Here is an 18703-nt window from a genome sequence, read left to right on the forward strand (position 1 = left end):
AAAACTGTACCATCCAACAGCCACGCTCTCAGTTCTTCTTTGGAGGATTCCACAGGCATATTCAAATCCAGAAACAGACTATTCAACCAGCGAATTACATCCAATTGCTTCTTTGCTGGATTTGCAAAAGAAACAACATAGTAATACCTGAAATTACTCAAAATCCGGTAAAAAAATTACTGCAAGCAAGAAGTTTACCTGCATCAGCATCGACATTTAAAGTTCCCATGCTGTTTATTATCCACCAATCTTCTGACGACGTAAACCGTAAACTTTAGAAGCTGGCTTTCAATGCAACAACTAGCTTGTACCCTAGTATCTAATAGGAAAATCTATCATCTTTTAAGCAATGCAGCACTCCTGAGTTCAGATCTCACAAGTTAACGGATCGGCGACATACACAGACCTGGATAAGCGTTCTTGCTCCTAGGGCATGGACATGAGCTAGCGAATAATTTGAAATTTGAACAAAACCTAGCCAAGTGGAGATTGTTGGAAGCGCTTTTTCGCCGACCTCGATGTCACTTGCTTCCGCTGCGCGTTCCCTTTCTCGTCCCAACTCCCTCGGCCTGCTTTCTTTCTCTCTGTCGCTTTCCCTTGTTACCAACTTGACTTTGACGGCGTTAAGCTGATCTCGCCGTCGCCTCTCGCGTCGTGAGGAAGAAACGCGATCCGTTGCCGAACTTTTAACGGGGTAAAACAGAAAAAAAACAAATCTCTTACCTCATCTCCCCGTCTTGTCGTCGTAGGAACCAAAGTGTGCCCCACACCGTCTAACCAGTCGCCAACCAGGTCGTCACGCGGGCAATCAATATACGTTTTAGAAACTGCAAAGCCTCTTCATGGTGGGATTTCCATTCAAATTTTGTTCCTTTTTGCGTCTGCATTGACCAGATAATTACGATCATGCCAGTCGATAAGAAGTTGTTGTCCAAACCGCAACGGTTTCGGTAGGAAAATGGGGAGGGACCCGTTTGGAATCGGTCAACTCATCACGCGGGTAAAGAGACTGGGCGAGATTGGTTGGGTGCGACAAAGTTACTGCCGACGCAACGGAACATATTTAAGAAGAGTTAGAAGACAACCAACCATTAACAAGATAAACAATTATAGAATCTAGAAAGGCAAATGCTCAAAAAAACCAGCATGTCACTAATAATTTATTGGGCATTAATATCGATTTTATGACTTTCATCTGCAACAAAAGGTTCTATCAGAATCCTCAATCCAGTCCCAATAACTTATATCTTACATTTACATAAATCAAAGAGATAAATTATGAAACAAAAAGCAAATAGTGGTAGAGCTACCACATTGCAGCAGCAATCTTTCTAGTAAATGATTCCATCCAATAGATGTTTAATTTTCTACCAAAATTAAGTACATACAACCTAAAAGATTATGACTATACAGACTTAAATTCACTATGGAAACTAAAACAAGGGCATCTTCAAAACTTAATACAGAATGGCGCCACTATGGTGGTTTTTCCTAGAAATGGAGATGAAGGGTGCCTTAACCTAGTTATAACTTATGATCTAATACTAGTGGCAAAAAGGCAAAGCGAACTTATGATATTATACTAGCCAATATAACTGATGGTGGTAGTGAAAGGTAGTTAATGATTCTGGCAGAAGACATCAACTTCACGAGACGGTGCGGCCATAACAAACAGATGCAATGTACAGATTCTTTGACCACTTCTCCTGGAAACAAATTGAACGTTCATTTGCTAGGAAAAAATGACAATGTTTTTCAAACACATGAAAACTTCTCTCACCTTCACATGTTGACTAGGAAAAGCAGATGTCCTAAGTGTCTCTTGTGTCTCATCCATTGGCTTCCTTCTAGGTACACTAAGCACAAAGGCAACTTGATCCCATGTAGCAGCAGTTGCCGTTATGCGGAAACCACAATCCCATCTTCAATGAATACCTTCACTAGGGTAGAGAAAGTCGAGTTCAACAACCTGTATGGAGATGAATAATAAGCATAAAAGTTCGTCTGCATCAAAAACTGGTTAGGCAAACCCTTGATGACCAAAGATACGCCACAATTTTTTTTTTTTTCTAAACAGCTCATCTGATTTCCCTTTTAAATTAAATGGCAAATAGCAATAACCTGGTCAGAAAAGCCTGCATTACGAGACATAACAACAGCCCATCTATTTCCAGCTGTTGCCATTGCAGTGATATAAAAACCTTCTCTCCATTTTTTGTTTATCCACTTGAAAGGAAATGACTCGCTGACTTTGTAAGATTGCTGTGCATATGCAGAACCTGCAATAAATCATCAGAGATAAAGCCAGCAGCAAAATATTTTAAAACTAAAATTGAAACGGATAAATATTTAAAGAAGATTACCTTTTGACATTACCACCAAGGAGCTGCCACTGTTTGTCCCTGCAAGTGCGCTGATGTAATAGTTTTTCTCCCATTGTTCCATTATCCATTCCTGCAAAAGAAAAAAGGTGTGTTTTAGAAACAATTTTTTACAAAAGCAGAAATGCGATTAGAACATATAATGAATCAGCATATAAACTCACCTTGTGAAGAAAATTCGCAGACAGTTCATAAACTTGAGCAGTGAAGCCAGTGCCTGCATCCATAATCAGGGCCCAAAGATTGGAACAAGATGCAACACAACTGATGAATAAACCATCTTCATTTCCTTTCTCAATGTGTTGTGCATGTTGGAGTGTATACTGAGAGCCTAAGCTTTGTAAACATTCATTATGAATAAAGAATCACATTTGGTCTAATTATATACATTTGTTTGTAGTTGTTCATTTAATTTATATTGTAGATAACATAGTATGTGGTGTCACATACAGAAGATGATGTTATCGGTACCTTATAAATTATAAACAGTAGCTCACGACCAGAATGGAAAGGAACAAACCATTAGAAAGTCGTAGTGTAATTAGGTATTAGTTTATCTTGACTATATAATTACACTAGTACACTCAGAGTGTATTGAGTAGGACCATTTGAGGTCGTTCCTTTTATACTGACTTTATAAAGGAACAAAGACCTTAGTTATTATGGAAGTGTGTGCTCTTAATCCTAATATAATAACAAGCACATATGTTTGATATTTATTTCTTTAATTTATCAATGGGTGAGATTTAGTTCGATGAATCAATAAACCCGATAAATTGGGAAATGGTATCACTCATAGTGTGTGTTGTTGATTATAGAAGGAAACCGTGTCCTAGTGATACTAGGTTGATAATGTCCTCAAGAGGAGCTCATAAAGATTGTCATGTTAAACCTTGCAGTGGACTTAGTCCGACATGATAATAAGGTTGAGTGGTACTACTCTTGGACTTAGATATTAATTAAATGAGTTGTCGGTAACTCACTTAATTAGTGGACATTCGATATCTTAAACACAGGAGACTAACACACTCATAATAAGAAGGAGCCCAAAATGTAATTTGGGATTGGTGCGGTAGTTCAATGATAGTTCTCTAGTGGAATGAATTATCATTGATAAAATTAAGTTGTGTGTTAGGGCGAACACGGGATGCTTAATTTTATCGGAGACCAAAACCAATTCCTCCTCTCGGTCCCTATCGTAGCCTCTTATTTATAAGTACTATACCCACCTATACCCACCTTCACACCCACCAAGCTAGCTTGGGAATCGAGCTAGGGCCTAGGTATGATTTTGGGTGGCCGAGCTAGAACCCAAGCTAGTAGGGCCAAATAAAATTAAAAAGAATTTTAATTTTAATTTTATTATTATGTGGAAGATATATTTTAAAGAGAATTAAAATTAAAATATCTCTTATAAAAATCTAAAGATTAAAGAAAGAGATTAGATCTCTTTCCTTATTTGTAGATTGAGAGATGTTTTATTTTCTCTTTAAAATTATTCACATGTTAATAAAATTAAAATTATAGATATTTCCTTTTATTAACCATGAAGAGATTTTAAAGAGAAATTTTATTTTTAAAATTTCCGGAAACAAATTAGGAAGTTTTAATTGTTGATCCTCTTTTGTCTTCCAATGATGTGGCCGGCCATCACAAATTAATTGGGAAATTTTATTTTATTTCTCTCAATTAAATCATAAGGAAATTAAGGAAAATTTATTTCCTAATTTGCCTAGGCAAGGAATATAAAAGAAGGGGTGAGGGTGCCTTCACAAGACACAACCTCATTGTTTTCTCTCCCTCTTTCCTTGGTGTTGTGGCGGCCATTACCCTCTCCTCTCTTCCTCTTGTGGTGGCGAACCTCTCCCTCTCCCTTGGAGTTCTTGTGGTGGCGGATACTACTCGGAGAAGAAGAAGAAGAAGGAGAAAGCTAGTCTCTTGGAGCTTGGTTAGTATTTTGTTTTCCTCCTTGGTGAAGTTTCCTTTGTGGCCGAACCTTGCTTGGAGGAGAAGAAGGTGGTCGTGGTTTCTCGTCTTGGAAGATCGTTGCCCACACAACGTCCGGGTTAGAAGAGGAATACGGTAGAAGATCAAGAGGTTTTTCTACAAGGTATAACTAGTAATTTCTATTTCCGCATCATGCTAGTTATTTATGGAAATAATACCAAATACAAGAGGCTTACGTTCTAGTATTTCGAATATGATTTTTCCAAGTTGTGTTCTTTTGTTTCTTTCTTTTCCTTGTGATTTGATTGTTCTCTTTGGTTAACCTAAAGTTATTTTAGGAAATTAAATATTAGCTTTTATTAAAGGTTTTGTCTAGTCGGTGGTGGTTGCTCCCATATCCAAGAAGGCCATGTGCCTCGCCACGTCAAGATCTGGGAACCTTTTATGGAAATTGATATTTAATGGAATTAATAACTAAGGGGATTGGGTCGAGCGTGTTAAGTTCCGCAGAGATCCAAGTCAAACCTAAAGAACAATAGATTAAGTTTTGGATCAAACGTGTTAAGTTCGCAGAGATCCAAAATTTAATTTAAAAGAACACGTGGTAGCTAGGAAAGGTTCGGACCTTTGTACAAAATTTTTGTATGGTAGAACCGATAGAGCTCAACAATTGGTATCGAGCTAGGGTTTGCCTCTGTGTATTTGGTATTTAGTTTAATTATGCATGTCATACATAATTTAGGCGGGATAATAGTAGGATGTCTAACTTTGGATGCAGGATCCAACTATTATGGCTTTTAGTTAATTATGTGTGTGATTGGACCTGTCGAGGGCAATTTATATGTGTGTGCATGAATAACAGTATTTAGTTTTATTAGGATTTTATTTTGATCTAGATATATATACATTCCTTTTATGGAATATAGGATCAAATGTAAAATTCTATTTATGTCATGGATCGAATCTTGCAAGCGTGGAACCTTCTAAGGACCGGAGGCGCAGCGGAACTCGGAGCAAGGATGCGACGACTAGACCCGATGGCGGTGGCAAAAGATGACAACACGGAGGACGATTAAAGATAAAAGCCATAATAGTTGAAAATTAGATTTTCTATTTATTGCTTTTATATTGTCCTGTGTGTGTTAGTTTACAAGTTTAGTAGGCTAGCATAGTTAAAATTCCTCATTTATAAATAACAAGTGGGAGAGGGATTTTAAGTAAATCCCGTGGTCTCCATTCTTGGTTTGTAAGTGATGCAAACAAGCTTGCGTTGGCTCTGAGTGCCTTCCTCCATAACGGATGAGCTTGTTTGCGGATCACTGATCAGACTTCCATTTTGGATGACTATGAAGTTAATTAAGGCGTGTGATCTTCCCCAACCGAAGGGCGTAATCTTATTAATGGACTTAGTGTCGAGTAATGGTGTACACTTGACACATCTAATAGTATCCTCCCAACGGAGTCATCGCTATTATTTGTGTGACCAATAATACCAACTATTAATTTTATTTTCACAAAAGTTAGGTTGACAAGATAATAAAATTAATGGGTTAAAACCCTCCTTTACGAATGTTGAATTTGTATCGTCCACACTAACGTGGCATACAAAATTCACGGTGTTTTAAGATGTTGGTTAATTTAAAATAGTATTGTTTGAGGAATCAATATTATTCTAAATTTGGAGTTCGACCAAAAGTTATTTGTGATTCTTAGGATGACTTTCAACCCACCGTCCATCATACTTCAACAAAATAGACTTATTGGACCAAATTACATAGATTGGAAAAGAAACATGGACGTTCTTCTTCTGAAAGCTATAAATTTGATCTTGTTGAGCATTGCCCTGATGCACTCAATGGTGAATCTACCAGAGGAGATTGAATATCATAGGAAATGGGTAAAAGCAGATGAGATGGCGGTGTTACATTTGGCTTCAATGTCAAATGTATTGCAACATCAACATAAAGATTTACCAACGACTATGATATTATGACAATCTCGAGGAACTCTTTCGTCATCGGGATAGGGCTTGACAAGAAGCTATAGAAAGATAATGGCGACCACCACGCAAGAGGGTACTCCTGTAAGGTATCCTAAACATGATGGCTTATCCGAACGAAATCTGATCCTTGGAGGAGAAATTGATGGGAAACCCGGATCGATATGATCCTCCAAACCCTACCTAGAAGTTTTGACAGTTCCGTTTGAACTATAATATGAATAAAAGGATTTATTCATTGGGAACTACCGACGGAACTTCAAGCAGAAGGGTTATTTCGTCACAATGCTCAAATTCACTATGTTGAAAATGGTTCTACTTCTAAACCGAAAGGTAAGAAGAAGAAGAAACAAAATAAATCTCAGAGTACGGGATTTAAAGTTGGAATGAAGAAATCGAAGGGCAAGTGCTTCATCTGCAAGCAGGCGGGACGTTGGAAGGCGGACTGTCCTCGTAAGAACCAAAAACAAGGTATATCTCATACTCTAGTTGTTGAAACATGTTTAGCGGTGTTATCTACCAAAACCTGGTAGTAGATACGGAGCCATTGATCATGTCTGCAATTCCTTAGGGTTCCAGGAAACCCGACGATTATCTGAAGGGAGATTACCGTCTACATGTGTAATGCGGCTGTTGCAATGGGAGACGTCTACTTATCTTTTAGTAGAAATAGAAATTTGGTTTAAGAAATTGTCTTTATGTACCAGTTTTAGAAAGAATTTAATTTCGGTTTCAACTGTTTTTAGATGGATATTCGGTTTCTTTCGATAACGATGTAGTTATTAAAAGAAATAAAGTGATTATCTGCTCTGGGTTGTCAATTTGTATATTTTAAATCCAAATTCTTCCACAAAGCAAAACATGGAAATTTATAATTCATCTTCTAATTCTAATAAGAGAAAAGAACCTTCAAAGAATCAAGCGTATCTTTGGCATCTAAGGCTTGGTCATATTAACTTAAGTAGGATTCGAGGCTTATAGCGGATGGACTTTTAAGTTCATTAGAGTTGGAAAATTTTCCAACTTGTGAATCTTCTTAGAAGGTAAAATGACCAAGAGGCCGCTCAGGGGTATAGAGCCAAAGAAGTGTTAGAGTTGGTTCACTCGGATTTATGTGGTCTATGTCTGTCCATGCAAGAGGAGGTTTTGAATATTTTGTCTCTTTCATGGGCGATTATTCAAGATATGGATACATTTACCTAATCCGAAGTCCGAGTGCTTTGATAAGTTCAAAGAATACTAGGCTGATGGAGAAACGACTAGGTAAAAGTATCAAGACACTACTGATCGGATCGTGGTGGCGAATACCTCTTAGGAGGTTTAGGAATTACTTATCGGGGGATTCAATCCCAATTATCTCGCACCGAACACCCCAGAATGGTGTAGCGAGCGAAGGAATAGGACTCTTATGGAGATGGTTAGATCAATGATGAGTTATTCAGTACCAAATTCGTTTTGGGATATGCTCTGGAAACAGAGTGTACGTTCGAACTTAGTACCTTCTAAATCGGTTTCTTACTCCCATAGAATTATGGAATGGGCGAAACCCGTCTAAGACATATTCGGATATGGGGTAGTCCCGCACATGTCTGAAACCAGATCTTGATAAGTTAGAATCTCGTACTGAAGTTCGCGTGTTTGTAGGATATCCCAAAGGAACGAAGGTGGTTTATTTTATAGTCTAAAGACAGAAGGTCGTTGTTAGCACCAATGCCAGTTTTAGAAGAGGACTATATAATGGATCATAAGCCCATGAGTAAAATTGTTTTAGAAGAACTTAGAGGGGACATGTAACAGTACGAGATGAAGTACCACAAGAGACCGCAACACAACCACAGACGGTGCCTCGTCGTAGTGGGAGGGTTGTAATGCAACTGAAAGATTCGTGTTTTTGGGAGAGTCTTGGACTTGATCCGGGTAAACATGAACACGATCCCGATCGTATAATGAAGCACTCAAGATATAGATCGCGTCTTGGCGATAGATTACGAAATAGAGTCCATGTACTCTAATAAGGTCAGGAGCTTGTAGAACCACCGATGGTGTAAAAGCCGTTGGATGCAGTGGATCTACAAAAGGAAAGAGGACAGACGGGAAGGTAGAAACCTTGAAAGCTAGGCTTGTAAAGGTACACTCAGAAAGAGGAATCGATTATGAGGAAACCTTTTCACCGCTTAAGTCTATCCGGATACTCTTATCCATTCCTTGCTCGTATGGATTATGAGATTTGGCGAATGGATGTCAAGACGACTTTCCTTAATGGAAGTCTTGAAGAGAACATCCATATGAAGCAACCGGAAGGATTTATTGAAAAGGCAAAGAGCATCTAGTATCTGAGCTCAATCGGTCCATTTATGGACTAAAGCAACTTAGGTCTTGGAACATCCGGTTTAATGAAGTAATCCGATCGTATGGATTTATTGAAGTCCGGATGAGTCTTGTGTATATAAAGTGTAACGGAAGCGTGGTGGTATTTCTTGTACTATCGTAGATGATATTTTGTTAGTTGGCACGATGTCAAGGTATTATCGGACGTAAGGGTATGGTTGTCAAACAATTTGATATGAAGGACTTAGGAGAATGTGCGTATTCTTGGGATCAAAGTTATAAGGGATCGAGAAAAGAATGTTGTCTGTCCCAAGCTTCGTATATAGATACAATCCTTGCTCGTTTTAGCGTCGAAGACTCAAGAAAGGTTTCTTACCTTTTAGGCGTGGAGTAGCTTTATCTAAAGAGATGTCTCCAAAGACATCAAAAGAGATAGAGGACATGAAAGCGATTCCTTATGCTTGGTGTAGGAAGCTTTAATGTATCGATCTTATGTACGGACACGATATCTGTTTCTTGGTAGGCGTGGTCAGAGATATCGAGTAACCTAGACGAGGACGTTGGATGCGGTAAGCGTATATTAAAGTACACGAGAAGGACTAGGGATTATATGCTAGTTTACAGCGGATGATTTGCTCACATGGGTTACGGATTGATTTCAATCGATAGGGATAACGATAAGTCTACATCGGCTATGTGTTTACTTTAGGAGGTGGAGCCATTTCATGGAGGAGTAGAAATGCGTTTCGGACTCAACCATGGAAGCTGAGTATGTGGCAGGAGGCAACTAAAGAAGCCGTATGGCTCGGGAACTTTCTAATGGACTTAGATGTGATTCTGGTTTGCAGATCATCACAATTTATTGTGATAATAGCGATGCGGTTGCAAACTCGAAGGAACCACGAGCTCATAAGGCGAGTAAACATAAGTACCACCGATACGAGATATCGTGAGCGAGGAGAAGTTGTCATCGCCAAGATTGCATAGCGGATAACCTGGCGGATCCTTTCACTAAGGCCCTTCCGAAAGCTTTCGATCGGCGTGTGGAGGAATGGGAATCGGATGTATGGTAGAAGATATGGCAACTTAGTCGTTAGTATAAGTGGGAGATTGTTGGAGTGTATCTTGAGAGCCTAAGCTTTGTAAACATTCATTATGAATAAAGAATCACATTTGGTCTAATTATATACATTTGTTTGTAGTTGTTCATTTAATTTATATTGTAGATAACATAGTATGTGGTGTCACATACAGAAGATGATGTTATCGGTACCTTATAAATTATAAACAGTAGCTCACGACCAGAATGGAAAGGAACAAACCATTAGAAAGTCGTAGTGTAATTAGGTATTAGTTTATCTTGACTATATAATTACACTAAGTACACTCAGAGTGTATTGAGTAGGACCTTTGAGGTCGTTCTTTTTATCTTGACTTTATAAAGGAACAAAGACCTTAGTTATTATGGAAGTGTGTGCTCTTAATCCTAATATAATAACAAGCATATGTTTGATATTTATTTCTTTAATTTATCGATGGGTGAGATTTAGTTCGATGAATCAATAAACGATAAATTGGGAAATGGTATCACTCATAGTGTGTGTTGTTGATTATAGAAGGAAGCGTGTCCTAGTGATACTAGGTTGATAATGTCCTCGAGAGGAGCTCATAAAGATTGTCATGTTAAACCCTGCGGTGGACTTAGTCCAACATGATAATAAGGTTGAGTGGTACTACTCTTGGACTTAGATATTAATTAAATGAGTTGTCGAACTCACTTAATTAGTGGACATTCGATATCTTAAACATGGAGACTAACACACTCATAATAAGAAGGAGCCCAAAATGTAATTTGGGATTGGTGCGGTAGTTCAATGATAGTTCTCTAGTGGAATGAATTATCATTGATAAAATTAAGTTGTGTGTTAGGGCGAACACGGGATGCTTAATTTTATCGGAGACCAAAACCAATTCCTCCTCTCGGTCCCTATCGTAGCCTCTTTTATATAGAGATTTATACCCACCAAAGCTAGCTTGGGAACAAGCTAGGGCCGGCCTAGGTATATATTGGGTGGCGGCCCTAGCTGAACCCAAGCTAGTAGGGTTGGCCAAATAAAATTAAAAAGAATTTTAATTTTAATTTTTATTATTATGTGGAAGATATATTTTAAAGAGAATTAAAATTAAAATATCTCTCTTATAAAAGATCTACAAAAGATTAAAGAAAGAGATTAGATCTCTTTCCTTATTTGTAGATTGGAGAGATGTTTTATTTTCTCTTTAAAATTATTCACATGTTAATAAAATTAAAATTATAGATATTTTCTTTTATTAACCATGAAGAGATTTTAAAGAGAAATTTTATTTTTAAAATTTCCGAAACAAATTAGGAAGTTTTAATTGTTGATTGAAACTTGTCTATTTTCGATGATGTGGTCGGCCATCACAAATTAATTGGGGAAATTTTATTTTATTTCTCTCAATTAAATCACGACAAGGAAATTAAGGAAAATTTATTTCCTAATTTGCCTAGGCCAAGGAATATAAAAGAAGGGGTGAGGGTGCCTTCACAAGACACAACCTCTATTGTTTTCTCTCCCTCTTTCCTTGGTGTTGTGGCCGGCCATTACCCTCTCCCTCTCTTCCTCTTGTGGTGGCCGAACCTCTCCCTCTCCCTTGGAGTTCTTGTGGTGGCCGGATACTACTCAGAGAAGAAGAAGAAGAAGGAGAGAAAGCTAGCATCTCTTGGAGCTTGGTTAGTATTTTGTTTTTCCTCCTTGGTGAAGTTTCCCTTTGTGGCCGAACCTTGCTTGGAGGAGAAGAAGGTGGTTGGTGGTTTCTCATCTTGGAAGATCGTTGCCCACACAACGTCCGAGGTTAGAAGAGGAATACGGTAGAAGATCAAGAGGTTTTTCTACAAGGTATAACTAGTAATTTCTATTTCCGCATCATGCTAGTTATTTATGGAAATAATACCAAATACAAGAGGCTTACGTTCTAGTATTTCGAATATGGTTTTTCGAAGTTGTGTTCTTTTGTTTCTTTCTTTTCCTTGTGATTTGATTGTTCTCTTTGGTTAACCTAAAGTTATTTTAGGAAATTAAATATTAGCTTTCTATTAAAGGTTTTGTCTAGTCGGTGGTGGTTGCTCCCATATCCAAGAAGGCCATGTGCCTCGCCACGTCAGTACTGGGAACCTTTTATGGAAATTGATATTTAATGGAATTAATAACTTAAGGAGACTTGGGTCGAACGTGTTAAGTTCCGCAGGAGATCCAAGTCAAAACCTAAAAGAACAAATAGATTAAGTTTTGGATCAAACGTGTTAAGTTCCGCAGGAGATCCAAAATTTAATTTAAAAGAACACATGGTAGCTAGGAAAAGGTTCAGACCTTTGTACAAAATTTTTGTACAGTGGAACCTATAGGCTTTCCGAGTAGCAACCAACAGTGCAAGCCTCATATCAGCCACATTGTAGTGGTACCTAAAATAAAAAACATCAATAATCAAACTTTTATCTAATAGTTTGACTGGTGAATCAACTATCAGGATAAAAACACCTCTGCTTCATAGGTCGCCGTGCATTATAAATACTAATCCATTGTGTTGCAGGCATCCCCACCCTAATCTTCTTTTTGGGTTGATCATCTTCTTCTTCTTCCATCATTAGACGACCTCTCTTTTGGCCAACCTGATAGATAAGCTTTAAAAACATGCAACTGATTTTAGACCAACTAGATACCTTTTTTCTCAAAAATTTGATCTTCTGTTAGCATAAGCATCTGAAAATACAACTACATAGTAAAGATATAAAAACAGCCAATTGAGATACCTTTTGAGCCCCATCAGTGTTGATTGGCCTAATATCTGGATTAGGACCTACTATGCCATCAAAAAGTGAGATGCATTTTGCATAATTAGGTTCTTCATCAAACTTCAGGTTAACCACATACTCAACAAACTGTTTGAAAGGTTGTGGACAAAAGCAACAAAGAGCCTCTGGAGCTGTAGCCATCTTTTTTTTGCAGACAAGAAAACCTTTATTTTCACCCTAACCATCCATGAAAAGCAAGCCATTGAAGAGGATAACAAAACATCAAGTGAGTCCATTTGAATGCAGAACAAGCTTACCTGATACCCTTGCCAAGGTAGACGGCCACGGAGAAGAAAGATAAGTGTATAGGCAAGGGATTCTAAATCATCTCTCCTGCTTGCTGTTCTCCCAAGGTGAGCATGAACACTAGCATAGCGCATAGTTCCTCTACAGTACACAACAGGACGATACACTTTAAGGATAAAATACACCAGCAATCTAATATTTAGAAAATGGGTGATATCTAAGTATCCTAATGAATAAGTGTCTTGTTGTTTTACAAATTTAGTTAAAAGTTTCTGATTATTTTAGGCCCAAACTACTCAAACTGTATAAATATAATCCATGTCTGACAGACCTGAAACTCTATGTTAGTTAACTGATGAGGCAGGTAGGCCAGATGTCCAACAATTGTATCCTAACGCCTTTTTTTAAGAGAAAATCAAATAAATAAATAAATAAATAAAAGGGATTTAAAAATTCCATCTCCATCATCCACCCTTGCACACTGATTTTCCTCTTATTCATTCCTAGTCCATCTATGTCTTGATAACCCATCAATGATAGGGCCATCCATGTGGAAGTAAAGCCTAACTCTGAAGTCAATAGCGGCTCACAAAATGGACCCCCTTCATCGTTGCTTGCAAATCCCAGTTGCCTTCACCCCATTCAACCTTACCACATCAGAATGCCTGCTACTTCCATGCGGCACAGAAGAAAAAGCAAACTAAGTTGGGGTATAGCTATTTATAGCTAAGTCAGCAAGCCACATCACAAAAAAAATTCATGTTTGTTAAATGGAGGTTTTATATTTGTCACAAATTAAAAGTTTGTACCTATGTTAGCTATTAACTCGAGTCTTGGGTAAATATATGAAAAACTATACTTCATGTAGAAATTACAACATTTTTTTGTCAACAAAGTGAGGCAACCACTAACCTGAAAACATCCGGACGTTGATCATACTCAACATGCCCACTTGTTGAGCTGTCCTTCCACTTAGTGGCTGTCAATTGAGAAGCCAATTAATTAATAAGACGTATCATTTAAGATCAGTAACTGAATTGAAATTAAAATGCTCCATCCAAAAGCTAAAGCCAACTCATTTCAATTACCTAAACCAAGATCTACAAGAAACAATTTCTTTTCTTCAGGAGTCCCAGGAGGCCCAAGTAAGAAATTCTCAGGTTTCACATCTCCATGTACATAACTGATATTATAAAAAGCAGTAGTTAGTGATTGTCAAAAGAAAATATTTTAAACAGTTTGCTGCTAGCGGAAATGTTGGAACTCAAAATCCTCAGTGAAGTAACTGAAACTGAAAAATATTTTTAACACATAAAAAAATGAGGTAAATGAATAATTCACAGTAAGCCTCTACCCTTTTGAATGCATCTTCTCTAATATGGAGACTGCTTCAATTGCAATACATGCAACCATTTCCACAGACATTCTACATAATTAGAGAGATAAAAGTTAGCAAGTTATATTTCAAAACCTTTAACAAAGATTTCATATAGACATACGTGTGTGAGTTGTTATTCCAAACATCCCACAGGCTAGGACCCAGTATATCCATAATCTACAGGATATGTGTTTTTTTCATTAGTCATACATATCAAACAAATGACCAAGCTTTAAATTTGGAGGATACAAAAACTCAGAACCATGACATAGTAGTCCCCTTGTCGGCCCTTATAGTGGACTCGTGGCACCCCATGGATGCCACCAAGAGTGCTACACAAATAGAAGTAGTAGTCAGTCTTCTGACATTATAGCTTACCTTGAAAATTTGAGGGAGAAAAACACTTACTTGTACACTTGCCATTCGTAAGGTGGACCATAGTTACATCCTTTGCTGGTTCTGTGTTCAAATTTCAATGCTACCTGTCATTCAAGGCATTCCATATGAGCTAGAAACTCAGAACAGTTATATCCATTTCCAATTGTGATAAGAAGAAAATACCACACCTCTACAGCACTAGAACCAATCGTCCTATCATTTGCATTGGTAGGCGAAATACGACGACCAACATATACTTGTCCAAATCCACCTTTTCCTAGTTTCCTTTCGACTTTGTATAGTGGCGAATTACTGACTTGTACCTGTTACAATTATGAAATGAACAGTATAGCATACAAATTGCTACAACAATATAGGAAGTATCCTAAGTAAAAGGACAAATTGCAGAAAAGATATAAAATAATTATTACTCTACTCTTAAAATAATCCTCTTTGCTACAAATAATGTGTAATAGCTAACTTCTACTGTTAAATTGCTAGATTTTAAATCAACTTTTAAATGAAAAAATAATAGTTTTGATATTAAATTTATAGATTTTATACTCTACTTATGAAAAATATAGATAAATATATTAAATTTATTTATTAGAATAAAATTATAAATTTTAATAAAAATATTATAATTTTCTCTACATATAGAATTTAGTTTTTAATGAATATTTAAATTTATAATTTATATTTATTAAGTTCGTTTAGGCTCGATAAAAATTTGAATAAGCTCGTGAGTCGTGAATATATTCGTTAAATAAAGCTCGAGCTCGGCTCGATTATAAACGAACCAAACTCAAACATTCAAGAGTTCGGTTCGGCTCAATTACACCCTAACTATGGACTTCAAAGAGAGAAGAAAACTATCCTATAAGCATATTTCCAAACTTCTTTTGAATCCTTAACATTTCTAATAAAATGTAATTGCAGTGTTGTAAATGGTGATAAGCATGTTAGGGCGGTCAGCGACCGCCTAGCGGTGGCAGTTGAATTAAAAATAAAAGATATATATATATATATATATATATATATATATATATATATTCATGGGATAATTTTATTAGACTTTAATTAAGCCTATTTAAATTATGTCAATCATACTTAGGAATTGATTAAAATTATTAACATAGTCATTTAATTAAATTAAATCCTAACCTAACTCCTCTTACAACTATTCCTAAGTCTAGACGCATCACCGAGCCCAAGTGATGCGTCCGGACTCGTCGCCGAGCCCAAGTGACGTGTCCAGGCTCATCGTTGGGCTCGGGCTTCTCGTCGGGCTCAGGCAATGCGTCCAGCCCCATCTTCGAGCTCAGGCGATGCATGCAAGCCTCACAATGTTGTCGTACTTGTTGTCGGACCCGCGCAATGCATCCAAACCCACTACCTCAGCTGCCTTGCATGCAACCACCTAAAGCACCACCTACGGCAAAGGCAATGCGATTAATGTCCACGTCCCCCCATAGTTGTCAAAGGCGCAAGGCACCGAGGCACAAAGGGCTCCTAGAGGTCGAGGCACGCCCAAGGCGCGTGCCTCTTGAACATGAGGCACAAAAATTAAAAGAAAAATGAGAAATTTGATTACTAAACTACTAACACACTCATAGAATATGTCAAATATGATAACTATTAATATTCCACACGCATGAATGTCAAACCTCTAGCCATGAGACACATAATATGGCAAGCAAAACAACATCATCATAACATTAACAAAAGTTTCAAACTTTCAATTTCAACTTTCTAATCTAAACTAACGAAGTTCATCAAAACAAGATAACCAAAGAAACATTTTTCGGGCAAAGAAAACTCGGTTAAAAATGTTTTTTCAAAGGCAAAAAAAATAGGGTGGTGGCGGCGGCGTCCAGGAGAGAAAACGGCAGTGGTGTGTGTGTGAAGAAGAGGAAGGGGAGGAATCGGCGTGCTCATGCATGAGAGAAGCATAAAAGGTAAAATCAGCGTTTTTTCTCCCTCATGCCCTTTGCTTCGCTCCAAAGGAAAACCAATAAAACGCCCTCTCCATGTGGGGCCCACTCCCAATATATCTACATCAATGTCCAAGAGGCACGCCTCGTTCGCGCCTCAGGTGAGGTGCAAAGGCACGCCCAGGAGCGCCTGAATGAAAGCACCCGCCTTGCTTTCCCAAAGGCGCTGGCTGATGCGCCTCGGGAGCGCCTCAGGCACACCGTTAACAACACTACTCCCACCTAGGCAGCTGCCTTGACCACTATTTAGAACACTGTCTCATTGTCACACTAATCAAGTCAATGACTACAAGAAACAAAAAGGATAAATAACCTGAAAATCGCCCAACCTCATGAGCTTAAAATATTAACATAGAAGACGAGAACTAGACTTTGATAAGTTTTCAGTCACCATCAGTCTTTCTTCCAAAATCATTATTACATAGCTCATTTAATTTGGACAACTGATATTACTCTTAACTAAAAGTGGATAAACAACAGAGTATCTATGAACATTCATTCAAAGTTCTAGCCCTTCTTATCTTGGTGTCCCTCCCATTTAAATGCTTCAGGCCTATTGTATCAAGCAGTGATATATCACTTCTTCAGATATACAAATGAGTGTTCAATGACAACACCCTATTCCCCCAGTTATGCTGGCATTCCATTTTCATTTTAGGGAAGTGTATAGTAGGGGATCAGGAATATGACAAGAAGTAGGAAGGGACGTATATAAGGTTAGGATATGTGAGTGGGCAACTAAAGTCTTCTTTTGTAGAATAATGAACTAGTGTTTCATGTCAGGCCATCATATCAGATGTTCACCCATCCATATGGATGGCACGATATTATAAACTTAGATGTCAACCAAGGTCAGAATGGGTTTAAACATCAAGGTTTTTTGAGGTAATCAACCTGAATCAAAACCATAACATGTAAAGTTATAAAAGTAACGAAAGAAATTGTAAACAGGATATATAAACAAGAATTCAATGTTTTCATGAAATAAAAATCTTATAAAAAGGCTAGCAATAAAGTATTTATTTCTCAACAATTTTACATGTATCAGGATTATACAGCCTGTGGATACCCCTGCCCCAAGTAAAAAAACTAACCTATCCTCGTCATGACAGCAAATTTTGTAAAGGTCTCACCTTCTCTGGAAGAGGTGCGGTGTTCCCCTCGTCATCACCACCAGCGAGTTTATCTGCGCTCTTCGCCCCGCTATCACAATCATTCATCTTCCTCTCTCCCACCTCTTCCTGGTTCTCCTCCCCAGCAAACTCACCAACTACTCCTCGGCCTTCCACCAGAACGATATCTTCAGAACGCTCAGCAGACTTCCTCAACGGTGGGTTCTCGTCGACCGGCTGCTGGTTCCTCGCCAGCCGCCTCCGCCGCGTCCTCGGCCTCTCGGCCTGGATTACTGGATTCACCTGCGCCTGGCCTCTGCGCGCTCCGCTACGCAGCTCCGGCATCATTCATCGACCCAAACCCATGCCTCAAAAACCCAAAACTAACATAGCGGTACGCCGTACCTCGATAGTGGAACTAGGGTTTCGAAAGATTTGGAGGGGAAGACCTGGTCGATGATTCCGACATCAAAAGAGAGAGAGAGAGAGAGGCGATGCGAAGTTGATCGAAAGTGAAGGGCAAGGTAGAGGGGTAGTCCAGTAAATGTAGGTAACTTCGAGTCCAGTTAGGACGGGGAGATTCTCCATTTCTCGCAGCCCCGATGGAGTGGGAGAGTTGACCTTGAGCGTTTAATTTTGATCCATTTTAATTTTAAAAAGGCTAAAAATGAGAAGGACGTTCATTTTTTTTTTATCATCAACATCACGTTCCTTTTGCCACATAATTACTTAATGCAAATTGCTTCCCCCTCCACTTCCCCTCTCTCCCCCGCCAAAAAAGACGCAGGTAACCTTTTTGTTTTGTTTTTTTTTTTTTTGATTTTTTTTAATTTTTTTTAACTCATACTTATATATTCATACTTATATATTTTTAATTTTTAATTTTTAATTAATTTTATTTTAAATTTTTTTTATTCATACTTATATATTTTAATTTTTTTTTAAATTCCATTTTTAAAATTAATTTTATTTTTAATTTTTTTCATTCATACTTATATATTTTAAAATTTTTATTTAGTTTATATATTTTAAAAATTTTATTTAGTTTAAATTTTTAATCAATTTT

The 18703-nt window shown here is 37.7% G+C and overlaps 1 protein-coding gene across 3 annotated transcripts; it reads right to left on the minus strand.

Annotated features, from left to right (window-relative positions):
• Nucleotides 1–889: 889 nt before the first annotated feature.
• Nucleotides 890–18205, minus strand: LOC121977025 (casein kinase 1-like protein HD16). 3 transcript variants are annotated; one of them, XM_042529513.1, is made up of 17 exons: nt 17659–18196; nt 14720–14854; nt 14562–14635; nt 14416–14485; nt 14275–14330; nt 14130–14201; nt 13864–13958; nt 13688–13754; nt 12787–12916; nt 12488–12706; nt 12216–12358; nt 12048–12139; nt 2546–2598; nt 2364–2454; nt 2122–2279; nt 1781–1969; nt 890–1041 (listed from the first exon to the last, which is right to left on the minus strand). In XM_042529513.1, exons 1-16 carry the CDS (start codon nt 17983–17985, stop codon nt 1925–1927), a joined length of 1827 nt encoding a protein of 608 aa, XP_042385447.1. In that variant the 5' UTR covers nt 17986–18196; the 3' UTR covers nt 890–1041; nt 1781–1924. The 3 variants fall into 3 exon arrangements, with proteins under 3 accessions (XP_042385447.1, XP_042385456.1, XP_042385438.1); XM_042529522.1 differs by lacking the exon at nt 890–1041 and adding an exon at nt 1340–1706 and having other exon boundaries at nt 1781–1940; nt 17659–18205; XM_042529504.1 differs by lacking the exon at nt 890–1041 and adding an exon at nt 1340–1706 and having other exon boundaries at nt 17659–18195.
• Between the last annotated feature and the right edge of the window lie 498 nt (nt 18206–18703).

The sequence above is a fragment of the Zingiber officinale genome, chromosome 1B (assembly GCF_018446385.1).
Source record: "Zingiber officinale cultivar Zhangliang chromosome 1B, Zo_v1.1, whole genome shotgun sequence".
Classification (NCBI taxonomy): Eukaryota; Viridiplantae; Streptophyta; class Magnoliopsida; order Zingiberales; family Zingiberaceae; genus Zingiber; species Zingiber officinale.